The following is a 24,145-nucleotide window of genomic DNA, read 5'->3' as shown; positions in this document are numbered from 1 at the left end:
CTTCTCAGCCTGCTGCTTGCTAAGCAGTTAGTTTCCAGACAATTTATTCAAGGACCACCTGCTAGTTATGTGTAATACCAGCACCAACAGACCACTGAAGTTAAGAGAACAGGCCACTACAAACCATTCTAGAAGTTGGCAAAGATACATCAAGGACCCTCCAAGAGTGCTCTAACACCAAGTGTCTGCTGAGCTGAGAAAAGGATTGGGATGCAGAGTTGCGGCCATGATAGCTTTCATGGCTCCAAAACATATTTATTTAGAATGCGATTTGAAAGGTTATTAACCAGTTTTCAATTCCTACTTCCTTTAAAAAATTATACTTCTAATGATATCCTAAGGAATTAATTTTCAAAACTGTATTTCTGCTATTAAGGCACCATTTCCTTTGTGGAAGCTTGCCAGAATTGATCTGACTAATGTGTCATTGCTCTTCTGTTACTGAAAGCCTGGTGGGGAGGGCAGGATTAGACTTTTTTAGAGATACTATATCCTAGACCACTTTTACTTAAAAAAAATTTTTTTAGAAGTCTCTAGTTTATTAAATTATTCAAATTTGAACATTTTCCTTCAAATGTAAGGTCAGTCCAAAATATCTTGAGATGCCTAACTAATGACTCTGGATTCCAATCCCCTTATTTTTAACAATAAAGTGCCTAGAAAAGAATTCCTGAGTTAGGATGTTCATGCTTCCTCAATTACATTTTATTTGTTTATTTTGATAATGCTCAGGAATTACTCCTGGGTTGGCACTCAGGAGTTACTCCTGAGGAGCTCAGGGGACCAAAGAGGATGCTGAGCATTAAAACTAGGTCAGCTGTGTGCAACACCAACACCCTACTGCCTCTACTAACACTCCAGTTCCTAATTATGTCTTCACAGTATCTTTTCTTTTTCTTAGAGATGCTTTGTAAATCCAAAGAAACATGTAAGAGAAAAATTCATATGAAAATGTCTAAAAGAAACTTAGAAACATACAGCTGATCAAACGCTGCTGCTCTAATAGTTCTAAAATAATAAGTACGTGCCCCAGTACCCCATAACATGGCCCAGGCACTATCCAGATTCTATGTTCCAACATGTCTTCAAAAGACTTTTACAATGGAAACATTGTAAAATTTAGTCAAATTCCAAAGCCTATTTCTGTCTTCATTCTGTGGATTCCTGCCCAAATGGAGAAACTACTCTTCTATCATTCTGATTATGTGGAAAAGACAGTAGTGCACAGTTCCCACATCCACAAGAATACATTTTATTTAAAGGGCAAAAATATAAGCATAGCAAGGATGGAACAAATGGAATTCTCACCTGTTTCAGATGGGAGGCACAACACATAATCAACCATTCTGAGAAATCTATTGGCATTATTTACTTAAGTTGAACATATGCATATCCTTTGATCAAGCCAAGTTCCTTCTTTCTTCTTTCCTTTTCTTTTAAAGATTTTTAGTCATACCCAGGAGTGCTCAGGTATACTCCTGACGGAACATAGGACCATATGCAGTGCCAGGGATTGAACCTGGGTCTGTGTACAATGCAAGCATCCTACTCTCTGTACTATTGCTCCAGTCTGTCATGTCTCCTCTTAAGACGTATCCAACAAATATATGATGCAGATATATGCTCACTAAAAGATGTACAAATAAGAATGTTTTCAATAATACATTTATAAAAATCTGATATCTAAAAACTAAATGTTTATTAATACCAGAATGGGTTAATAGATTGCAGTTACATTATGCAGCCACAATAATGAATGGTCTATTAACTGCATGCAACTATACAGACTATAAAACAAATGTCAGAAAGAGGAACAGTGGCAGAGAGCTCAGGGATACAGCTCATTGGTTTACATAAATGAGGTCCTGGGTTTGATTCCCAACACCATGAAAACAAAAACTAAAAACAAAAACTATAAAAGCCAGAAAGCTAGACAGATAACTCAAAGATCTAAAGTGCATGCTTTGCATGCTGGAGCCCTGAATCTAATTCCTGGCATCACACAATCCCCCAATCCCTGCCTGGTATGCCTTTTTACCACCACATCCCCCAAAGCCAGAAGAGTACTCTATATGCTCTTTATGTAAATGTATTTTACATGATGTTCAAAAACCAAGCAAAATTAACCTTTGATGGGGGCCGTAGAGATAGTACATGGGTTAAAGAGCATATTCTGCACGTTGAACCCTGGTTCAATCCCAAACAGTGTATGTACCCAAGTACCCACTAAGCATGACTGCAATGGCTAAAGACAGGAAGCACCTGAGTGTGGCCCTGAAACAAAGCAATAATAAAAATTCTTTTCTAGTTTTCTTTGGTTTTAAAACCACACTTGGCAGTGTATTACCTCTCTGGCCCCAAATAAGTAAAATTAACTATAATACTAGATGTCAGAATTTGGGGCCAGAGAGATAGCATAGCCTATGCGGCCCACCAGGGAGGGAACTCCCGGTTCAATTCCCAGCATCCCATATGGTACCCCAGCCTGTCAGGGACAATTTCTGAGAGCAGAGCCAGGAGTAACTCCTGAGGATTGCCAGGTGTAGCCCATAACATAATCAATCAGTCAATAAATAAAGTTAAAAAAAAAAAGAAGTCAGAATAGTGGTTCTCTGGATGGATGGATGGGGAGGTATAACAAGGGTTATTGGTAATGATCTGTTCTATTACAAAGGTGTGTTTTAATAATAGTTCTTAAGTTATTTACTAAAGTTGAGTGTATTTTTCTGTTTATATTTGTGTTTTCTTGCAAAAAATTCTAAAGAATAGCTACAAACAAAACAACACCTGGCCAGCCTTTCTGGCAAGCTATCAATGCCACAAGGTGTCACAGAGAAAACTAACTTCTTTCCAAGGGAAGTAGAGATCAAGGAAGATAAGCCTACTAAATAGACCAGTCTATTTTTAAGAAGAGCAATCATGACAGAAAATCTCATCAGGAACTTATAATTATTTTCAAATCCCAATACAGACCACAACCTATTAACACCATTTTGAAAAATGAAGTTTATAAAATCAGGCACTGTTCTACTTATTTGCCCAGACACTCAAGAAATTAAGATAGAAGCATCAGCTTTGCTGCTAAAGATCTATGTATTCTCACGGATTTTCTCTCACGGATAACCATTTGAGTCTTTGGACGTAAGAAAGCGGACCAGTCCTTAATGAGTAATTTCTAAAACAAACTATTTTAGGGCCCAGAATAATAACAAATACAGCTGATCCAGGTTCAATCATCAGCACTCCATATGTCCCTAAAGCAAGTAAGGAGTAAAACCTGAGTGCAGAGCCCTGAGCATAGCTGGGTGTGGACCCCAAGCACCAGACAGAAGGGCTGCTAGATTTCACTAATGCATGTAAAGAAGTACTGGAAACAAACAGCCTCACAGAGGCAAGGATAGTCCTTTACTACTGAACTACCCATGGACCCCTAAAAACAGGTTTTAAAAAGAAAAAACTCTCAACTTAATACAACCACTGGTTAACACTAGCAATTAAGACAAACTATACCAACTACATACTACACTAACATCAGTCTCAACATATCCCTGAATACCTGGTTAGCCAAATAAATCCATAAGTTATTTTTCTTGAGCATCTCCTATGTTTCTCCTAGGCATTCATGTAGGTATTGGAGAGAAAGCATAACAAATATCCTTACATTCATAAAGTTTACACTCTGTTCCAAGAAACAGAATTAGCAATAAAGATAATAAATATACACTGGTACATGAGACCAAGTACTACAAAGGAAAAATAGCTAGAAAGGCGAGACTAAATAAAGTGAATGGGGAGAGATTGGTTTGCATTTTAGTTATGTTACCAAGGCCTATATCACCAAAGCCTCACTAAGAAGGCATGGGGCAAATACTTGATGGAAATGAGGGAGTCAGCCATAAAAGAGCCACAAATTTACTTGGGAGAAGAGTCTCTATGGTATAAGTAAACCTGCCAGATTTTTGAAGTAACAAATTGAATTCAGTAACTTAACTTTGCAGTTATCTATTCCACAGAAATAGATAAAGCAGATAAAACCAATAGCAAGACCACCGGAGAGAGTTCCGAGGGCTAGTGCAGATGCTTGGCACACTGGAGCTGAGATTCAATCCCTGAGATACAAGTAGTCCCTGAGCACTGTACAATGAAGAATGTGAACCTAATCCTCCAAAAAAACCTAGCTTTCATCATCTGCATGAAAGAGAAATGGTGGTTTGGATCAAAGCAAGAAATGATAAGAAGTATTTTAGGTTCTACTTCCACATTGAGAGTAGAATAACTGAATCTGTGAACATATGAGACAGACTGGTGAGAGAAGGAACAGATGAGAGAATCTGAGGTTTGTGATCTGAGCAAGAAGAAAATTAATCTGCATTTGGGATGATGAAAGAATCTGTGAGTATAAAAGTCAGAAGTGTGTGTGTGTCAGGAGAGTGTGTGTGTGTCAGGAGTGTGTGTGTATGTGTGTGTGTGTGTGTTTTGGGCCACACCCAGCAGCACTCAGAGGTTACTCTGTGTGTGTGTGTGTGTGTGTGTGGGGGGGGGGGGGGTGTGGGGGTGTGTGTGTGTGTGTGTGTGTGTGTGCGCGTGCGCAGAGCAATTGTACAACAGGTAGGCCTGTTGCAAATGGCTGACCTGGGTTCAATTCCTGGCCCCCATATGATTCTGAGCCCCACCAGGAGTATTCCCTGATCATAGAGCCAGGGCTACACCCTAAGCACCATCAGGTACAGCCTCCTAAAACAACAAAAGCTAGGTGGGGAGAGGCAAGGAGCACCAATTTCCTGATTTGATTCTGGCCCAGTTTAGCCCAAGATGTCACGGCATTTGGGGTTTGGGACTATAAGTGGAAATAAGCCTCCAAAACGAAGGTTAGTGTTTAAAGCCATAGCCTGTTGAGTTCAACAAGACAGAGATTGAAAGAGAAACAAAGAGGACAAAGAGATGGAGGCAAATTAAGTAAAGAAGATGGATGCAGAAGCTTTCAGGAGCCCAGGAAGAAACCCAGACAACTGCGTGGGTCCTGGAAACCAAATACAGAAGTGGTAAAAAGGAAACCAGATGGGTCTTGCCAAGGCTGCTGGAAGGGAAGCAGAGAAGAATGTGCTGACCCCATACTTCTATTAAAAGCAGCCTCTCTTTGGTACTCAACTTGCCTCATTCTCTTGAGTGAAGTCAAGAGCATCTTCCCCTGATGCCAGCAATGTGTGGAGGATCCGCTGCTTCACTTGCTCCCACTCGACCAGCATTGACTCTCGATGGTACTCCTCAGCCATGCCGAAGGTCTGTTCAGGAGGAGAACAACAAAGGACAGTTTCTTATACAGTATGCCAGAAACTCTGGGCACCCAGTTTCCCTGTCTTCCCAAAAAGCAGAGCAAAAAATCCCACCTACTTTACAGATTATCCTTAAAGAATTTTCTGACAATTGTTTTCAATAGTCCTAGCTCATGGAGTTTAAAAATGAAGACTTTTATATGGTAGCAAAACATACAACATAAAATTTGCTGTTTTAAGTGTTCAGTTCAGCTCATTGTTCAGTTCTGAATTCACAATCTTTTGTAAGCACCAACATTACACATCCACAGAACCATTTTCAAAATGCAATTTGCAAAATTGAAATTCCATACCTATTAAATGAAAACTCTATTTCCTCTTTCCCAGCCCCTCAGCAACCAAACCCTGGCAACTACTTTCTATGATTCTGACGATCTCTAGATATCTCATAAAGAGGATAAGGCGCTTGCTATGCAGTAAATTCTGACTCGATCCCCCACATGTTGCCCTGAGCACAGTTAGGTATGTTCCTGCCAAAAACATAACAAACTATTAACTAACTAGGAATCAGTATATTTTGTCTATTTGAGACAGAAGTATTATTTTATTTAGCATAATGTCTTTGTTGTTTTGGGGTCACACCAAGGATTGCTTAAGGGAATGAAACACAGGTCAGGCTGTGTGCAAGGCAAATACCCTCTACCAGCTAAATTATTACTCCAGTTCAAAGGATAAATAATATCACAATGTCTTATATACTGTCGTTTATTTATTTATTCAGACTTTTTTTTTGAGGGGGGGGGTATTCCCAGCAGTGTTTATTTCTGACTCTGTACTTAGGGATCACCCGTGCTGGTACAAGAGGGAATATATATGGTACTGGTTTATTGGCTGTATTGTCTCTCTGGCCCCTCAGGCATACATTTTTTAGTTTCTTCTATCTTTTATTTTGAATAATGCTGCCATGAAAATGGACCCATGCTTTTAATTCTTTGGAAATATACCCAGAAGCAAAATTGCTGAATCTAACCTTTTTTTTTGGGGGGGGGGCACACCCAGCTGTGCTCAGGGGTTACTCCTGGCTCTGTGATCAGAAATTGCTCCTGGCAGGCTCAGGGGACCATATGGGATGCTGGGGATTGAACCGGGGTTAATCCCAGGTCATCCGCGAGAAAGGCAAACACCCTGCTGCTGTGCTATCACTTGGGCCCTCTGGATCTAACTTCAATTTTTAATATTTTAAGTTATTGTTTGCAGAGAAGGTGTATACCCATTTTACAGTCCCACAACCAGCATGCAAATGATCTAATTTCTTTACACCCTCATATGCTTTTGGTAACTCTAGGAGTGGGATGGAGGATATAGGGGTTAACAGTAACCATCCTAATAACTGTAAAATTGAATCTCACTGTAGTCTTAATTTGTATTTCCCTAATAATTAGTGATGCTGAGGGTGGTTTTTCTTTTCACATATTCACCAAGACAAATTTTTTCAAATCCTGTAAAATTAGGCTATGTACTTTTTTTTTAATTTTATTTTGGGCCACACCCAGCAGTACTCAGGGGTTACTCCTGGCTCTATGCTCAGAAATCGCTCTCTTGGCAGGCTTAGGGGACCATACAGGATGCTGGGATTCAAACCGCCATCCTTCTGCATGCAAGGCAAATGCCCTACCTCCATGCTCTCTCCAGTCCTAGGCTATGCATTATAGTTGATAGCATATCAGAGTTTAACTTGTGGTATTTTTTTCTTTGTAGTCAATAAAATGGTGGATTATTAAAAACTAATGGAATAATAATGACTTTTATTAAGTATCTAAGGTAAGAAAAGACAGAAATGAGACTCCCAGTAACTTTGTTGTTAAAGAAAAAAAAATACCCTTTCACAGTAGGAGCCAGTCAAAGAAAACATAGGAAATCAGAAGACAGGACAGCAGTTAGGGTGTGTGGCTTCCAGGCCCAGCACCATCTGGACTCCAGAGCATCACCAGGGGTTTGCCCTCAAGGTCCTTGAGCACCACAAGGGATGGCTCTGATGGCACTCAGCACTGAAGAAGAAAAAGTAGTAGGAGTAGTAGGAGGGAGGAGAGAGAAAGGAGAGGGAGGAGAGGAGAGAAAAAAGAAGAGAGGGGAGAGAGAGAAAGAGAAGGAGAGTGAGAGATGGGCTACTCAGGACCCTGCAGCTTGTCACCAAAAGAGGAAGGTCAAAGGAACAGAGAAAAGAAGGAAAGAAAGAGGAGGAAAACAAAGGAGAAAACAAAACAAAAAATGAGGAAAAAATTAGAACAAGTTAAGCAAATATTCTGAATCATAACATTCTTAGTCTATTAATCTTTAATTGGCAGACCTGATCTCCCATCAGCTAAAAACGCTATTTCATCAACAATCAGATTGGCATGTAATTAGGCAGCACCAAGGGAATGAGTATTAGTAATGCCTGCTTTACTTTTGGCAATGCAGATTTATACTGATAATATCCATATACTTGAGCTTTGGGAAACTTAGAAAATCACATATCCTGCAAGTGGCATGTTTAATTTTGGAGCAACAGTTACTGAAATGTGGAAAATAGGGCCAGAGAGATAGTACAGTGTGTGTGTGTGTGTGTGTGTGTGTGTGTGTGTATGTGTGTGTGTGTGAATAACAACACTTTCCTTGCACACAGTTTGCCCAGGCTCAACCCCCAACACGACTTAAAAGGCCCGTGAGCACCACTAGGAGCAATCCTTAAGAATAGGTTCAGGGCCCGGAGAGATAGCACAGCGGCGTTTGCCTTGCAAGCAGCCGATCCAGAACCAAAGGTGGTTGGTTCGAATCCCGGTGTCCCATATGGTCCCCCGTGCCTGCCAGGAGCTATTTCTGAGCAGACAGCCAGGAGTAACCCCTGAGCACCGCTGGGTGTGGCCCAAAAACAAAAACAAAAACAAAAACAAAAAAAAGAACAGGCTCAAAAGTAATTCCTGAATACTGCTATGTGTAACCCAAAATAAAATCTTAAATAAAATAAAATTAAATAATAGATTCTAATAATATGAAAAAGAGGCCAATTATACTGACAAGGAAGAAAGCAGCTGCATCTTCCAAGTTTGACTCTGGTTCATCTACCAGTTAATCACATTTTAATATGTCTTGAAGACTCAAGGAGGAAAGATAATCTACCAGGTTTATTTCTCATAGTAAGGTAGAATGGATCATTCCTATTAGCACTGTTCCAAAAGATAAAAAGTACTCAGAGAAAACTTCTTCCTCTTGTAGTACTAGTGAACTCATATATTAGTGGTATATACATGTTGAATAGGAAGTCGGGTGTGGGAGTGGAGGATAAGAAGAATTGGCTTCTCTAGAAGGTATCTAGAAATAGCATACAGTTGACCACAGTATTTTCCCGAAACGCTTCCTACTTAGTGGCTAAAATAACATAATTTTAGCCCCCAAACAAGAGAAAATGGAGTCTTTGTGGCAGCGGGCGGGTAGAAATATGGAGGTACAGGAAAGAATGGTGTTGACAGGTCTCCCCATTTTTCAGGAAATAAGGTGCCAAGCTGGCACTGATCCAAGATATCACAATGTCAGAGTTTTTCTTAGAGACAAGTTCTTTGCGGTCTGAGAAATAGCACAGCAGATAAGGTACTTGCCTTGCATAGCTGACCTAGGTTCGATCCTCAGCCTCCTGTATGCTCCTATAAGCCCACCAGTAGTAAGCCCTGATCACCTCTAGGTTTGGCCCTAAAACAAAACTGAAACAAAACACCAGTCCTTTTGCTCATAAAAATAGGCAGAATGATGAAGGCAATTAAAGAAAAGAGTCTGGTGCCGAAGGAATTGCTGATAAGAACTGTGGGACAGATGCCTAACAGTATGCAAGGGGTGGGCAGGAGAACAAGAGCAGGAATGAACCGCTCATTTTCTCAGGATGCCCACCTCTGTGCCAAGAACTCTGGCTTCCCTAACTGCGAAGGCTTCTGAAAACTGGCAGGTTTCTGGACACAAATTCTCAGATATATGAGGAGTGTGCCAGGTTACTCATTCAGAAACAGTCCCAAACCTTGAACAAATGGCACAGTGGCTCCATTCATCATTAGTGTGATAAAAATAAAGGTCCAATATTAAAATGTTCTTCCCTTGGCCATGCCAGCCCCACCTCCATCTTATCTTAATTACATTAGAGATAATGGAATATCCAATTTGTGGGCTAATCAGGGATGATCAGCCTCCCATCTGTCCTATTCTAGCCTATTCCCTCTAGGGTCACATCTGAACCAGAGTCTGTGCACAGAAGAATGTCAACTAGAAGAGCTAGTGAGAATAGGCAAAGCTACTTAATGAAGTGACAACCAATGTGAGGGTCTGAGGCCAGGTGAGAGGTTGAAAAAATAGGCAGGAAAAGCCCCAAGGTAAAGAAAAAAAGAAAAGGCCAAAGACCACCTTGTGATATGTGCAGACACCCAGACAATGTATTAAACATGATAAAGCAATGGAGATTCTACTGGAAGCTAAACTTGAACCCCTTGAGTTAATCCAGAAAAATCTCTTTTTGAACAATTAAGGGAGTGAACTGGGCAACTGGTGAAAAGCATAGGTAGGGAGCTCTAGAACCCAATTTTCAGAAAGGAGAGAGGGCAATATGCTCTCACTTCACTTATTATTGAGCACTTGTTGGGTTTTAGAAGAACTACATATGCTCTGATAATGTGTTCTGTTTTTGCTGGGATGCACCAAATGGGAAAAGATAAGATACATTTGTGATTGCCTAGCTTGTTTTCTTGGCATTTCAGCAGGCCCATTGGCAAGCTATTCAGACATAAAATTGACACAAAAATGCCCAAAGACCTTTTACATAAAAATGGTTCTTATGCAGTAGTAGTATTTGGTTTCCAGGTAGGTGAAAGCCCCTCCCGTCCTACCTCCCTTCACTACCACTGCCCACTTCCACAATGGAGTGGTGCCAGAACAGTTCGCCCACAAACACATATGCACACAGTGAGCACTGTGGTATGTCTCTGAAATGTTTTGGCTGGCTGCACATTTAGTCTCAGTATGGTACAATGTTCAGGGACTGCCAATTCCAGAACACATTCCACAGGATAACTGAGTTCAGGCTTGGTGGCATTTGGCAATCCTAATTAAATTTCATTGGTCCTTTAAAGCGGGAGACTCAATAGTGGTCAGTGATCAAAATGTATGCAAGCTGGGGTGGGGGAACCCCAAATCCAAATTTCTTTCTGAAACAAAAGAATTTCTTTCGCTATTTCTAGGAATAAGAGCTGTTGCCAAACATGAAATTAATGACACTGTTGGCAACTGTATTCAGTTAATTAAACATTTATCAGTCATTCAAATGCCTTTGAAACATTTTCTTCTAAATCACAGTAAGCCAAAGCTCTCCTTTCCACTGTTTTCTTACTCATTGCAGCTCTCCTGCCACATTCCCACCTGCACAAAATATTTTAATAAAGCACACTGAGAAGTAATTTTTTTTAACTTTATTAGTTTTAAAACTACCTGAACATAGGTAAGTACACTTCACTTGCTGTGAGTGTTATAAAAAACAACAGAACAGACCCTGTTCCCATTCCTGCATAAAACTGTGTGGCTGCTTGGAGCCATCTCCACCTTATAACTCATGCCTCTTCTCTCTCCCCCATGACCTGAAAGTAGTTTACCAGATAATAATTGTGGGAAAATAGTTTGACCTCTTAATGCTTTTCAGAAATAATGAAGATAATAAACAAGAGTAAACTATCTGAGTATCATGAGGTAATGCTTATTGCAAAATACTGCTGCACACATAGCAGCTGCTCTGGCTGCCTATTTACTCTTCTTTTCCAGCATCAAGATAGCTTGTTCTTCGTTGCTGCTGTTTTCAAAGAGGCTGAAGAAATTGTTAAAATAGAAGGTGGCATTGAAAGTCAAGTTATGTGATAAGAGGGAGAAATTGAGGAAAATTATTAAGATTTAGCAGGAAGTGAAACACATGTCTATTGTAATAATGAATCCAAAGATTTCTCTGTAGCTTCCATTTTGAAGTTGAATGAAATTACTTGACAGCTCTAGTGTTTCAGAAACATTTTAGCACAAAATGCAAAGTTAGTAGCATGGTATTGTCTTCAAAAAATGTTTCACAGAGGAGCTGGAGAGAGAGTGCAGGGATTAAGGCGCTTGCCTTGAATGCAGCTGGTTTAATTTCCAGTATCATGTATAAATTCCCAAGCAACAATCAGAAGTGACTCCTGAGCAAAGAGCTAGGTATATATAAACCCCCAAACCCTCACTCCCCCCAAAAAAAAATAATTTCCCAGAGAACTCCCTCTGATGAACCAAGCCAATGAGGTAGGCCTGGGATACTGGCCCCGTGCCCCAAACCTATGCCTCATGCTCAGCTCTGCCACTCTCACAATAGTCCACGTCTACATCTGGGGCTCATTAGCTTCTTACCCTCTTCCGGGACTCCTCAATAGCAGACAGCAGGGCATTATCCTTCTCATTCTTTAGGAAGCCCTATGAAAAAGTGGTGGGTGAGAGAAAGAACACAGTTTAGGTTAAAATGAAAGCTCAAATAATCAGTAGTATCTATAAGGGCATCTGCTATCCCAACCATGTTCCCCTCACAGAACTAAATCTTCAAAGCTTAAAATAGATGGTCTTCACAGGCAATTAATTTTCCTCCTCTTTCTTCATCCACTGAGGAAACTACCCCCCTCACTCACATATCTGGGTGTTTTCCACTTTTATATCAATAACTAAAATTTTTAATATGCACAGGTTAAATGCCCACAAAATGCAGCCACATTTTGTAATACAACAATAAACCTAATTTCAAATCCTAGTGCCCCATATACTGCTGGCATGATTTTGGCTTAGACACCATACTTCACTAAGTCTTGTTTACTTATATTGTCCTTATTAATCAAGATGGGGTCTTGGGACAGCAAAGTAACTCTTATCCTGTCCGTGTCCTAATAGCTACATTGTAGAAGGCTTCCAGGTCTGCTTCTGTGCCCACACCTTGCCCTTTGGATAAGGAAAAAAATGTTCTTTTCTCCTTAAGGTGCTTAAGGTGTGAGGACTGAGTAAGAAAGAAAGAAACTCCAATAGGTAGAAACCAAAGTCTTTATTGCAACATGAAAGAGATCAAATCACCTGTTCTCTGGAATGCAAGATCTATGCTTGCCAAGCAGCTGCTGTGGTGCTGGCACACATTTATAATGAACACATTTTCCTAAACCACATTTTTGCCTTTTTATTTTTTTTTTAATTTTTATTTTGATCATAATGGCTTACATATCATTCACGGTAGTATTTTAGATACATATCAAAATTGAATACCCATCACCAAATTTGTCCTCCCCCCATCCCAGTTCCCCTTCTGCAACCCATATACCCCACCATCACCCCCTGGACTGCTAGAGTAGGTGGTCCCCTCTTTGTCCAGCTCACTATTAGTGATCATATATCTGTTGGGTCCTAGTACCCTCTGCTGTCTCCCCCTCTATTTAAGAAGCGAAGCTAGATAAATCGAGTTATGTGGCTTTGTTTGAAGGAAAGAAAAGCAATAGATTGGGGTACAAAATAAGAAAAAAAAAAGTCAAATATGCTGAAAATAGGCGGAGTCCTTCCAGAGGATTTCAACCTCAGTTTGAGAGAGGATGTGAAAAAGGCAACTGAAACACCACCACTATACAGAAATATCAAATTAAATATCCAGTGAGCACCACAGCAATAAAGACAAGCACCACACAACAGTCTCAGTTCTGAAATCAACTCATGCCGGAGTGCAAAAAGAAAGAGAAAGATAAAATAAAATAATATTGGAGACATCAACTTCAATCTCTACACTAATATAAAGATGTCAAAAAAAATCAATCAATCGATAAATAAATATATGGAAAAATATTTGTTTGTGCTTTTTTTTTTCTTTTTCCCCCTGCATAGGCACAGTAACTATTGGGGATATTATAGAGGGAAATCCGTTGGCCTAAGAGATACAGGGTTTCTCCCTCCGTGAAGTGTACTGTCATGGGATTAACTATAGACTCCTTGCATGATCATTTACTCTCCCCTCGTTGTTTTCGTGGTGTATGGAAGACTTCTGCTTCATCATGGATGGTAAAATCAGACCTCTGTATCTAGAGGTCTTGGTGACTGTGCAGCTCAAGAAATGGAGCTTATGATGAAGTCTTTCTTTGTGGTTCTAGCAGTTCTGTTTCTTCAGTGTCGTTTTAATCCATCTTCTGTAGTTGGTGGTCTTGGTCACTATGTTGCTCCTAGGATAGAGCCTGGGATAAAGTCTTCCGTTATGTTTCCAGAAGACCCATTCAGTTGCGGTTGTCTCAGTCAGATCTCTGGAATTGGAGCTCTTGTTTGTTGAACAGATCATAGACCAAAAGCTAGGCTAGAGCTTTTCGTTGCTGTTGGTCCCTGGATATGTACTGTCCCGTCCTGGTTGTAACATCCAGTCATCTGTATATAGCAATCTTGGCTTTTGCAAAGATCAAAGGGTGACATGTTTTCTGATTTTGTCTTATCGTTGGCTGATGAAGAAGGACAACTTGCTCTTAGATCAAGTTGTCCCCATTTCTTCGTTGTCAGGTTATCAATTTAGCACTGGCACATGTTGGCGTCAGAGCAGCATTATGAATGCCCTGGAGGGGATTGGGCTCCTGGAGCTGTTGTGGAGAACTCTGTCGTTTCTATGTCTGGGATCCAGGAGTCAAGACTGGACAGTCGGTGTCTAGTTCCCTGGAGTCTAAGTTGTTTCCACATGACATACGTTCAGGTGGGAGATGTCCCTGTGTTGTAAAAAAGTATGAGTTCTTATCCCTAGTAGATAAGAGCTAGTTTTTACACATAAAATTTCCCCTTTGTTTAATATGCCTTTGCAGGAAGAAGTGGTGCTACATTATATTGCTGGTGGACTAGGGGGTGGAGAGAGAAGAAAACAGACACTCGACAAAAACTAGGAATATATATGCTCACACATACCTAAAGAAAAAAAAAAGTTTCTTTAAAACAAAAAAAGATTAAATAAAAGACGTAATTAAAGGAGTAAAGTGGGACTGGGAGAGATAGCATGGAGACAAGGCCTTTTTATTTTTTAAATGAGTAAATCCCCACATTTAAAAACATTACACAGGGCTGGGAAGGTGGCGCTAGAGGTAAGGTGTCTGCCTTGCAAGCGCTAACATAGGACGGACCTCGGTTCGATCCCCCGGCATCCCATATGGTCCCCCCAAGCCAGGGGCGATTTCTGAGCGCATAGCCAGGAGTAACCCCTGAGCATCAAACAGGTGTGGCCCACAAACAAACAAACAAATAAACAAAAACTTTATACAACCATTTTCTTGTATTTGAAGTTTATTGTCACAGTTAGTTTCAATCATTTATATTTTAATAAGAGATGAAGAACAAAGAAGAAAAAAACTGAATAAGTAGATTAATCTCTTTTTCAAAATATCCATTATAAAGTTACACCACAAAAATTGTACTTAAAAAGTTAAACTTTGTTGACAAGACTTAAGTTTTCAGCATCACTCACATATGAAGATATTAGCTACTATCACCTCAATGATTGTGCTTTCTATTGTGCACAATGGAGCCCACAAAATACAGATTTTTTTTGATTTTTGGGTCACACCCGGCAGCGCTCAGGGGACCATATGGGATTCCGGGATTCGAACCACTGTCCTTCTGCGTTTAAGGCAAACGCCTTACCACTGTGCTATCTCTCCGGCCCCAAAATACAAATTTTTAATTTCATGCCTGTCTTTCTTTCCTTTCTAAAATAAAATTGTAAAATTGGTTACACATTATATTTCACTTTAAAAAATTATATATTAATGACAAATCTTGAAAATAAACTTAACACAGGTAGATGAGAACTGAGATATGTGCGCCATCTAGTGGGAGCTGCTTAAAAAAAAAAAAAAAACCACGGTGGTGGCGGCGGTGGTGGTGAGAATGGGGACACACTGGGCAGAAAAGGGCCTGACTCAGGCCAAGTTTCTCAAGGAAATCTTCCTTGATGTACCTTTCCCGTGTGCAAGCATCCTTTCCTTTTAAATCTTGCAGTGAGATGCCCTGCACACCTCTCCCTACGGAGAGAGGCTTGCAGAGCTTGGGGGTGAAATGGGCTTTCTGAAACTTGAGGCAAGGCCAGTAAACTGGCAAGATCCACTCTCATTGGGTTGGGGTCCTGATCATGCCAAAGACCTCTAACAGAATTCTGGGTTTTTTTTGTTTTTGTTTTTGTTTTTTTTTTTTGGTTTTTGGGTCACACCCAGCGGCGCTCAGAAATCACTGACTCTGCACTCAGAAATCACTCCTGGCAGGCTTGGGGGACCATATGGAATGCCGGGATTCGAACTACCGTCTTTCTGCATGCAAGGCAATCTCCATGCCATCTCTCTGGCCCGTCAGTGAACTTCTAAGTATGACCTTCTCAGTTCCTCAACACTAATATCCTTTCACTCTACCACACCCAGTCCCCACCTGGTCCAGCTCACTAAAGAATGTTACATAAACACCTGCAACTCCTGGCCTTGCCAAACTCTACCCATTTTGCGCTGGCTGGAAGCAGAGCCTCTTCAATTGACTCCTCAAATGGGTTTGATTTTAAGCCTTGTAGGACACGTAGGACATGTTCCTATGCAAGAAGAGATTCAGGGTCAGTAACTGCTGTAAATAATTCAAAGACTTGATTGAGTGCTGATCAACAGAAAGTCACCAGACCCCTGCCCATTTCTCAGATGATAAACACCTTTCAGTATTTAACTAACCTGATTTTTCAGTGTTTTGGACTAGGAATAGGCCGAGGCAGGACTGAAACACAAGTTTATTAAGAGAGAAACTTTCTGGGGGTCGGAGAGATAGCATGGAGGTAAGGCGTTTGCCTTTCATGCAGAAGGTCATTGGTTCTCATCCCATATGGTCCACCCCTGTGCACTGCTGGGTGTGACCCAAAACCCAAACTTTCTGAGACACACAAATGGGAATAGCAAACTTTCAAATTAAAAAAAGAACTCCTTTCTCTGAAAAGATGGAGAGCCAGGGAGAAAGCTCAATAGAGTGGAGTACCTGTGATGCACCGATTTGATTCTGGATACCGCATTGTACTCAAAGTACCATATTGGGAATAGCTCCTGAGCACTGAACTGGGAGTAGCCCTCCAAGCCTGTCTGTCTCCCTATCTCACAGACACACAAACACAATCACAGAGCCCAAATAGGGCTAAAGTATCTGCACATTTTTTAATCAGATATTCATTCCCTCACAGATGGTTAAGTAAAGGCTCTGAGAAAGCTAACTACAGTTTAGAGGAAGATGGAGATACCTTGTGCTGGTGTATGGGATACACATTTGGTTCTAATTATCCCTTTTGACATAGGTTAAACTGACTCTCATTACTCCCTAACTGGATCATACCTTAAAATGTTTTTAATAGAGACATACCGTATTTTCCGGTGTATAAGATGACTTTTAAAATAAAAAAAGTCAACCAAAAATCGGGGGTCGTCTTATACACCGAGTATATCCGTTTCAATATGCCACTAAACAAAAATCGTCTAGATATTGCCACAAAATTTTCCAACTCGATCCTGCACCAATAACTGCAAGGCTGCTCGGACCGCCTCTCTAACTCAGCCAATCCCAGCAGGCTTTTTATGCATGCAAATTAGACAATGTTCTGTACCGAATCTACACTGTAAAAAGCCTGCTCAGATTGGCCAGAGTCAGAGAGAAAGTCTATACCAGTATAACCTTTGAACCTTTGCTTGTTGTGATTGGCTCACCATGGTACATACAGTTGCAGCACAGGAACGTTCTTTCTTATACAGCGAATATAGGCCTAAACCTATGTTTTAACTGTAAAATTAGGGAATCGTCTTATATGCCGGAAAATACGGTAAAAGTTGAAAGGGCAGAATAAAATTGTTTCTAGAACTTCTACCAACTCTAAAATTATTAAGATCATCTTGTTTATAAGTAGTAAAGCTCAGGCTTAGAATCCAAAAATTTCTAACTGCTGGAGCTGGAGTCATCCTATATGGTCACTCGAGCCTGCCAGAAGTAATTTCTGAGCACAGTCAGGAGTAACCCCTGAGCGATGCTGGGTGTGCCCCCAAAAAAACCCAAAAATCAACACCATAAATCCTAACTCTATCTTTCTCCACTTTAACACACTAACTGTCCTTGGAGCAATCATAGTGAGAGAAATAGGCATTTTTGCACACTTATTCTTTTCTTCCCCCTACCTCATACAGTTAGGGGAGAAATGAGACAGTAAATATCAAAAATTTTAAATGCCATTAAAACATCATTTGTCAAAATGCTGTATTTTGAGGTCAAAATGTAGAACTGGGTCATCGTAGCAACAAGTATTTTTAATTGCACTAAATAAAATACAACAGATACATGGTATAGCTAAGTACTGTTCTGTTGGACTTCTCATTCAATTACATACACTTACTAATAACTACAGAGTGGGCCTTGATGTATTTCTGACCACAGGTCACAGAAGCTAAAAATCACTGCCCTAGATGAGTGAGACTATTCTGTGTCTATCTCTAGTTTTACTCATCTATGGGTTTTAAGAAAAATAAGACATTGTTGTAATAATGCCTAGAGACCATATAAGATGAGAGCTGGAAGGACCATCTCACAGTGTGAAGCTCACCACAAAGAGTGGTGAGTGCAGTTAGAGAAATAACTACACTAACAACTATCAAGACAAAGGTAGTGAGTGAGAGAAGTAGTATGCCTGTCTTGATTACAGGCAGGGGGTGGGGGAGGAGGGAAATGGGGGCATTGGTGGTGAGAATGTTGCACTGGTGAAGGGGGGTGTTCTTTTTATGACTAAAACCCAACTACAAACTTACTTGTAGGGCCCAGAGAGATAGCACAGCGGCATTTGCCTTGCAAGCAGCCGATGCAGGATCAAAGGTTGTTGGTTCGAATCCCAGTGTCCCATATGGTCCCCCGTGCCTGCCAGGAGCTATTTCTGAGCAGACAGCCAGGAGTAAACCCTGAACACTGCTGGGTGTGGCCCAAAAAACCCAAAAAAAAAAAAAAACAAAAAAAAAAACAAAAAAAAACAAAAACAACAAACAAAAAAAAAAACTTATTTGTAATCCTGGTGCTTAAATAAAGATATTATTTTAAAAAATTACTGCCCTGTTGATAATTCTTGTGTCCCAAATTATCATCACTTTTTTTTTTTTTTTTTTTTTTGGGTTTTTGGACCACATCTGGTGACGTTCAGAGGTTACTCCTGGCTATGTGTTCAGAAATCGCTCTCGGCTTGGGGGACCATATGAAATGCCAGAGGATCGAACCTCAGTCTGTCCTAGGTTAGCGCTTGCAAGGCACGCTTGTGCCACCGCTCCGACCCCCATCATCTCTTTTTTCTTTTGTGGTAGAACAATCATTAATACATATCTGCCCATGCGATGAATTTAACTATGTGTTTCTGCCTATGAAAAAGGTCATGAATATTATTTACACTGTAAACCACAAGGTAAACTTGGTAACCAAATAGTTTTAAATGAGTTGCTTGAGAACAATCACAAAACTGCCTTATTTATGCTCACTGGGCAGTCTCTGAGTTCAGAATACAATACAGTGGCAGCTAACAGAAAAAAGAAATGGGCAAAATACTGGTTCTGTCAAATGGCCAAGTTCTTTCAGCTTATTTGCTTTTTGAAAACGAAAACTGCAAGAAATAAGGGCTTCTGTGAGAAAACGCTCCATATCCATTTTAGCCAAGAAATGAAGATGGCAGGGGTAAAAAAAAAAAAATAAAGCTTACATTTATTCTTTCACAGTTCTTCGCTTCCCACATACAACAAATAAGTGATGTATTGGACAGTTACATAAATGGCTTGAACGGAAGAAGATATCCATTTCCTGACTGTTAAGAAATAAAGCACAGGAAGAGTCTTAAGGACATGAGACCACCATCTTCCAATATGCTGGCATGTCTCCAATAAAGCTCTTTCTTGACCCATCTAAACAAGCTAGTAAATCAAGACAAGATAGATTAGTCTAAGTCAGTCTCACCAAGTAGCAGCCATATGTTACATGCCCTCACCACTCAAAAGATGATCCCAGCCCTGTTCACTTCAAGAACAAACAGATCCACACAGTCAAAACAGAAAGCCCCAGAGCAAGTTCATGAGAAGATATCTATCACAGCACAAAAGTCCCGGGCAATGGTGGGCATGTGATTTCGTATCTTCTCTCATTGGAAACACGTAGTCCATACAATAGGATACCTATGAACCAAAGTTGTATTAACACAAGGAAGCAGTTACCTTAGAAATTACCATGTTTGAAAAATATGTTCATGCAGGAGCTCAGAAGGCAATGATGAAGAAAAATATCACTTCAGCCTCTCTCTAGACTTCTAGTTAGATAAATGGATATGTGTTGACTTTCTTTTTTGATTTTTGGGCCACACCCGGTGATGCTCAGGGGTTACTCCTGTCTATGCGCTCTGAAATCGCTCCTGGCTTGGGGGACCATTTGGGACACCAGTGGATCAAACCGTGGTTCGGCCTAGGTTAGCAAGTGCACAGCAAACGCTCTACATGTTTGTGCCACCGCTCTGGCCTGTGTCTACTTTCTATAGTGACCTGTATCTATTTCTTTTCTTCAGCTCATTCTGAATAAAATACTTAACTTCATCCTCCCAAGTTCTCTCCCCAATTTTTTTAAATTAATGACTTGGACATTGATCCCCCAAAAGTAATCTGTCACTTTAAGAGAAAAGGATCCTCTTAATTAGAAACCCCAGGGTCAAATTGAGAAGCAGTTGCCCTAGACACTTAGGAACCTTTGCTGGAATACAGTGGGGTTGGAGAGCTGTTGGTTGGAATGATACTGGCACTTGTATTGAGGGCTGGCTGTACTTTATGAATGGCACTGCTGTAAAACCTTGGTCCCCCTTCCTACCTGTTTTGTCCTATTAAATCCTGTACAGAAAAACCCGTCTGGCCAGAGTTGTTCCTGAGCACCAATAGAAGGAAGGAATGTTTGTTACAAATGACCTCTTCTGAAATGACTTCTCTTGGATGCAATTTTTGCAAAGAAAAATACTACAATAGTGGAACTGGAGAAATGAGGAGGGACAAACTAAAATACTCTTTCCAGGAGGAAAGAGAGTTAGTATAGCAGGAAGGGTGCTTCCCTTGCATGCAATTGATTCTGGTTCTATCCACATCATTCCATAAGTAATTTCTGAGTACAGAGCCAGGAGTTAGATACCACTATGCCAAATATGGTCACGAACACATGGACACAGACACACACAAACTCTACCAGTCCTTAGAGACTTTGGGTGTGAACATGCTTTCATTAGCTTTTTTTTTTTTTTTTGGTGTTTGGTGTTTGGGTCATACCCAGCAGCGCTCAGGGGTTACTCCTGGATCCACATTCAGAAATCACTCCTGGCAGGCACGGGGGACCATATGGGATGCCAGGATTCGAACCACTGTCCTTCTGCGTCTAAGGGAAACACCTTACCACTGTGCTATCTCTCTGGCCCCTTCATTAGCTTTCTTTTGTGGTATTTTCATTGAGATAGCCTTAAGGAATTTTTCAAGTGCAAAGATGTTCATTACTGATAAAGCCCAAAATATGAACCAAAAAATTTAAATTTTGTTCAAGATTTGGAAAACTGTAATATAGTTTTATAGCATATTTGACTATTTTATTAGATCAGTCTTTAATGCAATAAGAGTACATAAAATGTTAGTTTAAAAAGGCCTACAAAAGACTGCATATTCATTTGCCAACTCTGATATTCAGGGGGTGATCTCTGCTTTCTACAAGAATGTTAACATTTAAAATCAGTAGTTCAAGTGGGAGGGGGAGGAGAGAGAGTGAGAGTGAGTTCAAAGCCTATCCTGGCAGAAGAGCCCAGGTTTAGACTCAAGCTTTGCCTATGGGAGGTCCTTATATGAACTATGGCCATGCACCCTCAAAACCAAAACCAAAACCAAACCAAAACAAACAAACAAACAAAAACAACCCTGCATGAAGTCTGGCCAAAGTCACAGAGCTGACACAACCAACTGTAAACTGTTCTTCTTAGGCCACAAAAGTACTCTGGGACCATATGGGTAACCAGGGGTTGAGCCTGGGCTGGTTACTTGCAAGGCAAGTGCCCCACCCACAATACAATCTCTCTGCCCCCAGTAATGAATGTATATTATTTATTTATTTATTTTGGTTTTTGGGTCACACTGGGCAGCGCTCAGGGGTTACTCCTGGCTCTACGCTCAGAAATCGCTCCTGGCAGGCTCATGTGACCATATGGGATGCTGGGATTCGAACTGCCATCCTTCTGCATGCAAGGCAAACGCACTACCTCCATGCTATCTCTCCGGCCCCTGTATTTTTAATACTGTTGTATAATTTCTGATATGCCAACCACAATGTATTTTAATGTTCTGAATGTTATCTCGCTGTGTTTCTGCAAAGCTATAGCTCCTCTCATGCAGCAGGTGGCAGCAGATCCTGTGCTCCACCACGTGCCAGTTTAGGGAATAGCAGGTAGCTCTGGAGTTTTGGGTGGCATGCACACCTTGGTGCTATAGCAGGATACTGGTAGTCACTATTAGATGCTCCAGTCCTGATTTATTTATTTATTTATTTATTTATTTATTTATTTATTTATTTATTTGCCGTACCCAGCAGTGCTCAGGGGTTACTCCTGGCTCTGTGCTCAGAAATCATTCCTGGCAGGCTTGGGAGACCATATGGGATGTTGGAGATCGAACCAGCATGAGGATTGGGCACATGCAAGGCTAACGCCCTGCCCTCCAGTCTCATTTGTACAGTTTCTGCTACTGCTATCAGACTAAATCAAGGGCTATACAATGCAGATGTAGGCATAGATGGGAAGATATTACAATCTATTTGTCCCCTTAAATAAAATTGGTTTACAGAATGATCTACTAATCCTCCCAGAAGGAATGTTAGGAGACCCTAAACCCTAGACTATAGGGCTCTAAGAAACATCACCTCTTAGATTTCTGTAGGGCCTTTCAAGGGGCCATTCTGACCCATACGTACTAGTATGTCCATGTCAACACATTTGTGATATAATTCTTGAAAAGATACCTGCCTTTGAGCAAGCTACTCAAATAGCTTTATCTAATTTGTGAAGCCCTCCCTATTGACTGTCTTCTACAATGCACCAAAAAAGAAGTACCTAGATCAAAAGCTGATTTCCAAGATTTTTAGCACTGGGTGAAGAAAGCATATGAAGGTGGATTCACCATGACCCAGAGGGAAAGTTGCAGAAAAGCCACCTGCAAGTAAAAAGAATGTGCAGAGCTCATCTTTTTCCTCTTCTATACCAAGGCCTTAAGTAGGGGCTGTTAGCACAGCTGCACTTGGAAAAGCAGGCCAAGGTGAAAGCAGCACCCAGTGGGAGCTACACAAGTCTCTGGTGTTCCCACTGCAATACCAGTTCTGCCCCTTATAGGGGTCTAGCACATTCTTTTCTTGGCAGTCCTCCAGGAAAGGGAAGTAACTGGTCCTATGTAGTCACTGGAGACTTGGTAAAAGCCTCTATACACAAATAAATAGATGGTGGTCTTCTGTATGCTAGTGGGGATACACTTTATCAGGAGACCCACCTTTCCTCTGTAATCACAGAAGTCTTGGGAAGAGGCTGTGAGTGTCTAAATGCAGAAAGCGCCCACCCACAGGAAAGGGAGCAGGGGCTCTTTTGAGGTGTGGCGTGATGCAGCAGGGCGCATATTGCAGTGGCAGGGCTCTGCTGGTCATCTATCCGGCCAGGGCAGCTGGCCAACTGTCTGAGGTGGCCTCCTGGGGAAAGGAAGGGGACTAGAAGGCATCCATTGCCTCAACCACTACTCCACCACCATTACACAATCCACCACCACCACCACACAAACAAACAAACCCCTACAGCAAACTTGCCAGGGTAACCTTTGGGGACACAGAACAGAAAAAATTTACACAGGAAAAATAAACTTGTCCATCAACTCTACAAATGGAACAGTGTGCCAAATGTTGCCAGGTTTCAACATGCAGCATGGGAACCCTTACCACACTCAAAGGTAAGAACAGATCAAAAATGATAAACCCTACAGCTGGTTCCATCAAAATTTTAATATAGTTGGGGAACTGCTCTCCATCTAGAAGCTGGACTAGTTCCCATTCAAAGAACAGTGGGCACTTAAAACCGCACTGCAGCATGAATATGGAGTGCATCAACAACGGCCTCTATCACAGCAACATGCCTTCTCAATCCACAAAATCCATGCAGAAAGAGCTTGTAAAAGCAACCCTGTAAAAGGAAAAGTATGTGTTCTCTGCTTTCTCACATCTAGTGTCTGTTCCCCTTTGGGAAACAAAACAAAAGACCGCTTCGGGGCCATAAGAAGGAACAGAGAGCAGAGCAGAGGGGCGTGCCTCCTAGCCTGTCAGGTGGGAGGAAGCCCAGCCCATTTTGCCAGGCTGGTGTCTACTTAGCAAGCACAGGGAGCGCTGTGCGTCCAGACAGTGTTAGGGAGCCACGTGTCACATTAATTCCCTGCTGGTGCGAGTTGTCACTCATTTACCGTGCAGTAGAAACCCACAGCTTTCCCCACTCTGCAGCACTGCTTCTGCTGATGAACCCGAATAGCGGGCAGGCATCATGGCTGTTGCAGAGCAGGAAGCACTGCAATTCTCTTAATTCAGAAATGCAGATTCTCCAACCAGAGAGATAGCATGGAGGTAGGGCGTTTGCCTTGCATGCAGAAAGTCGGTGGTTTGAATCCCAGAATCCCATATGGTCCCCTGAGCCTGCCAGGAGTGATTTCTGAACATAGAGCCAGGAGTAACCCTGAGTACTGCTG

General features: G+C 41.2%; 1 protein-coding gene across 3 annotated transcripts in view; it reads right to left on the bottom strand.

The window, feature by feature from the left end:
• The window catches only part of NUP93 (nucleoporin 93), a 128,233-nt gene that overhangs the window by 32,613 nt on the left and 71,475 nt on the right, over nt 1-24,145 (bottom strand). For all 3 annotated transcript variants that reach the window (XM_049786122.1, XM_049786123.1, XM_049786124.1), the window contains 2 exons: nt 11,709-11,771; nt 5,154-5,282 (listed from right to left, as the gene is read on the bottom strand). In XM_049786122.1, coding sequence (XP_049642079.1) covers nt 5,154-5,282; nt 11,709-11,771 — 192 coding nt within the window. The remainder of the gene's footprint in view (nt 1-5,153; nt 5,283-11,708; nt 11,772-24,145) is intronic.

Source organism: Suncus etruscus, chromosome 14 (genome assembly GCF_024139225.1).
Source record: "Suncus etruscus isolate mSunEtr1 chromosome 14, mSunEtr1.pri.cur, whole genome shotgun sequence".
Lineage (NCBI taxonomy): Eukaryota > Metazoa > Chordata > Mammalia > Eulipotyphla > Soricidae > Suncus > Suncus etruscus.
Note: the sequence above shows the minus strand (reverse complement) of the source record. Positions and strands in the feature narration are given on the sequence as shown.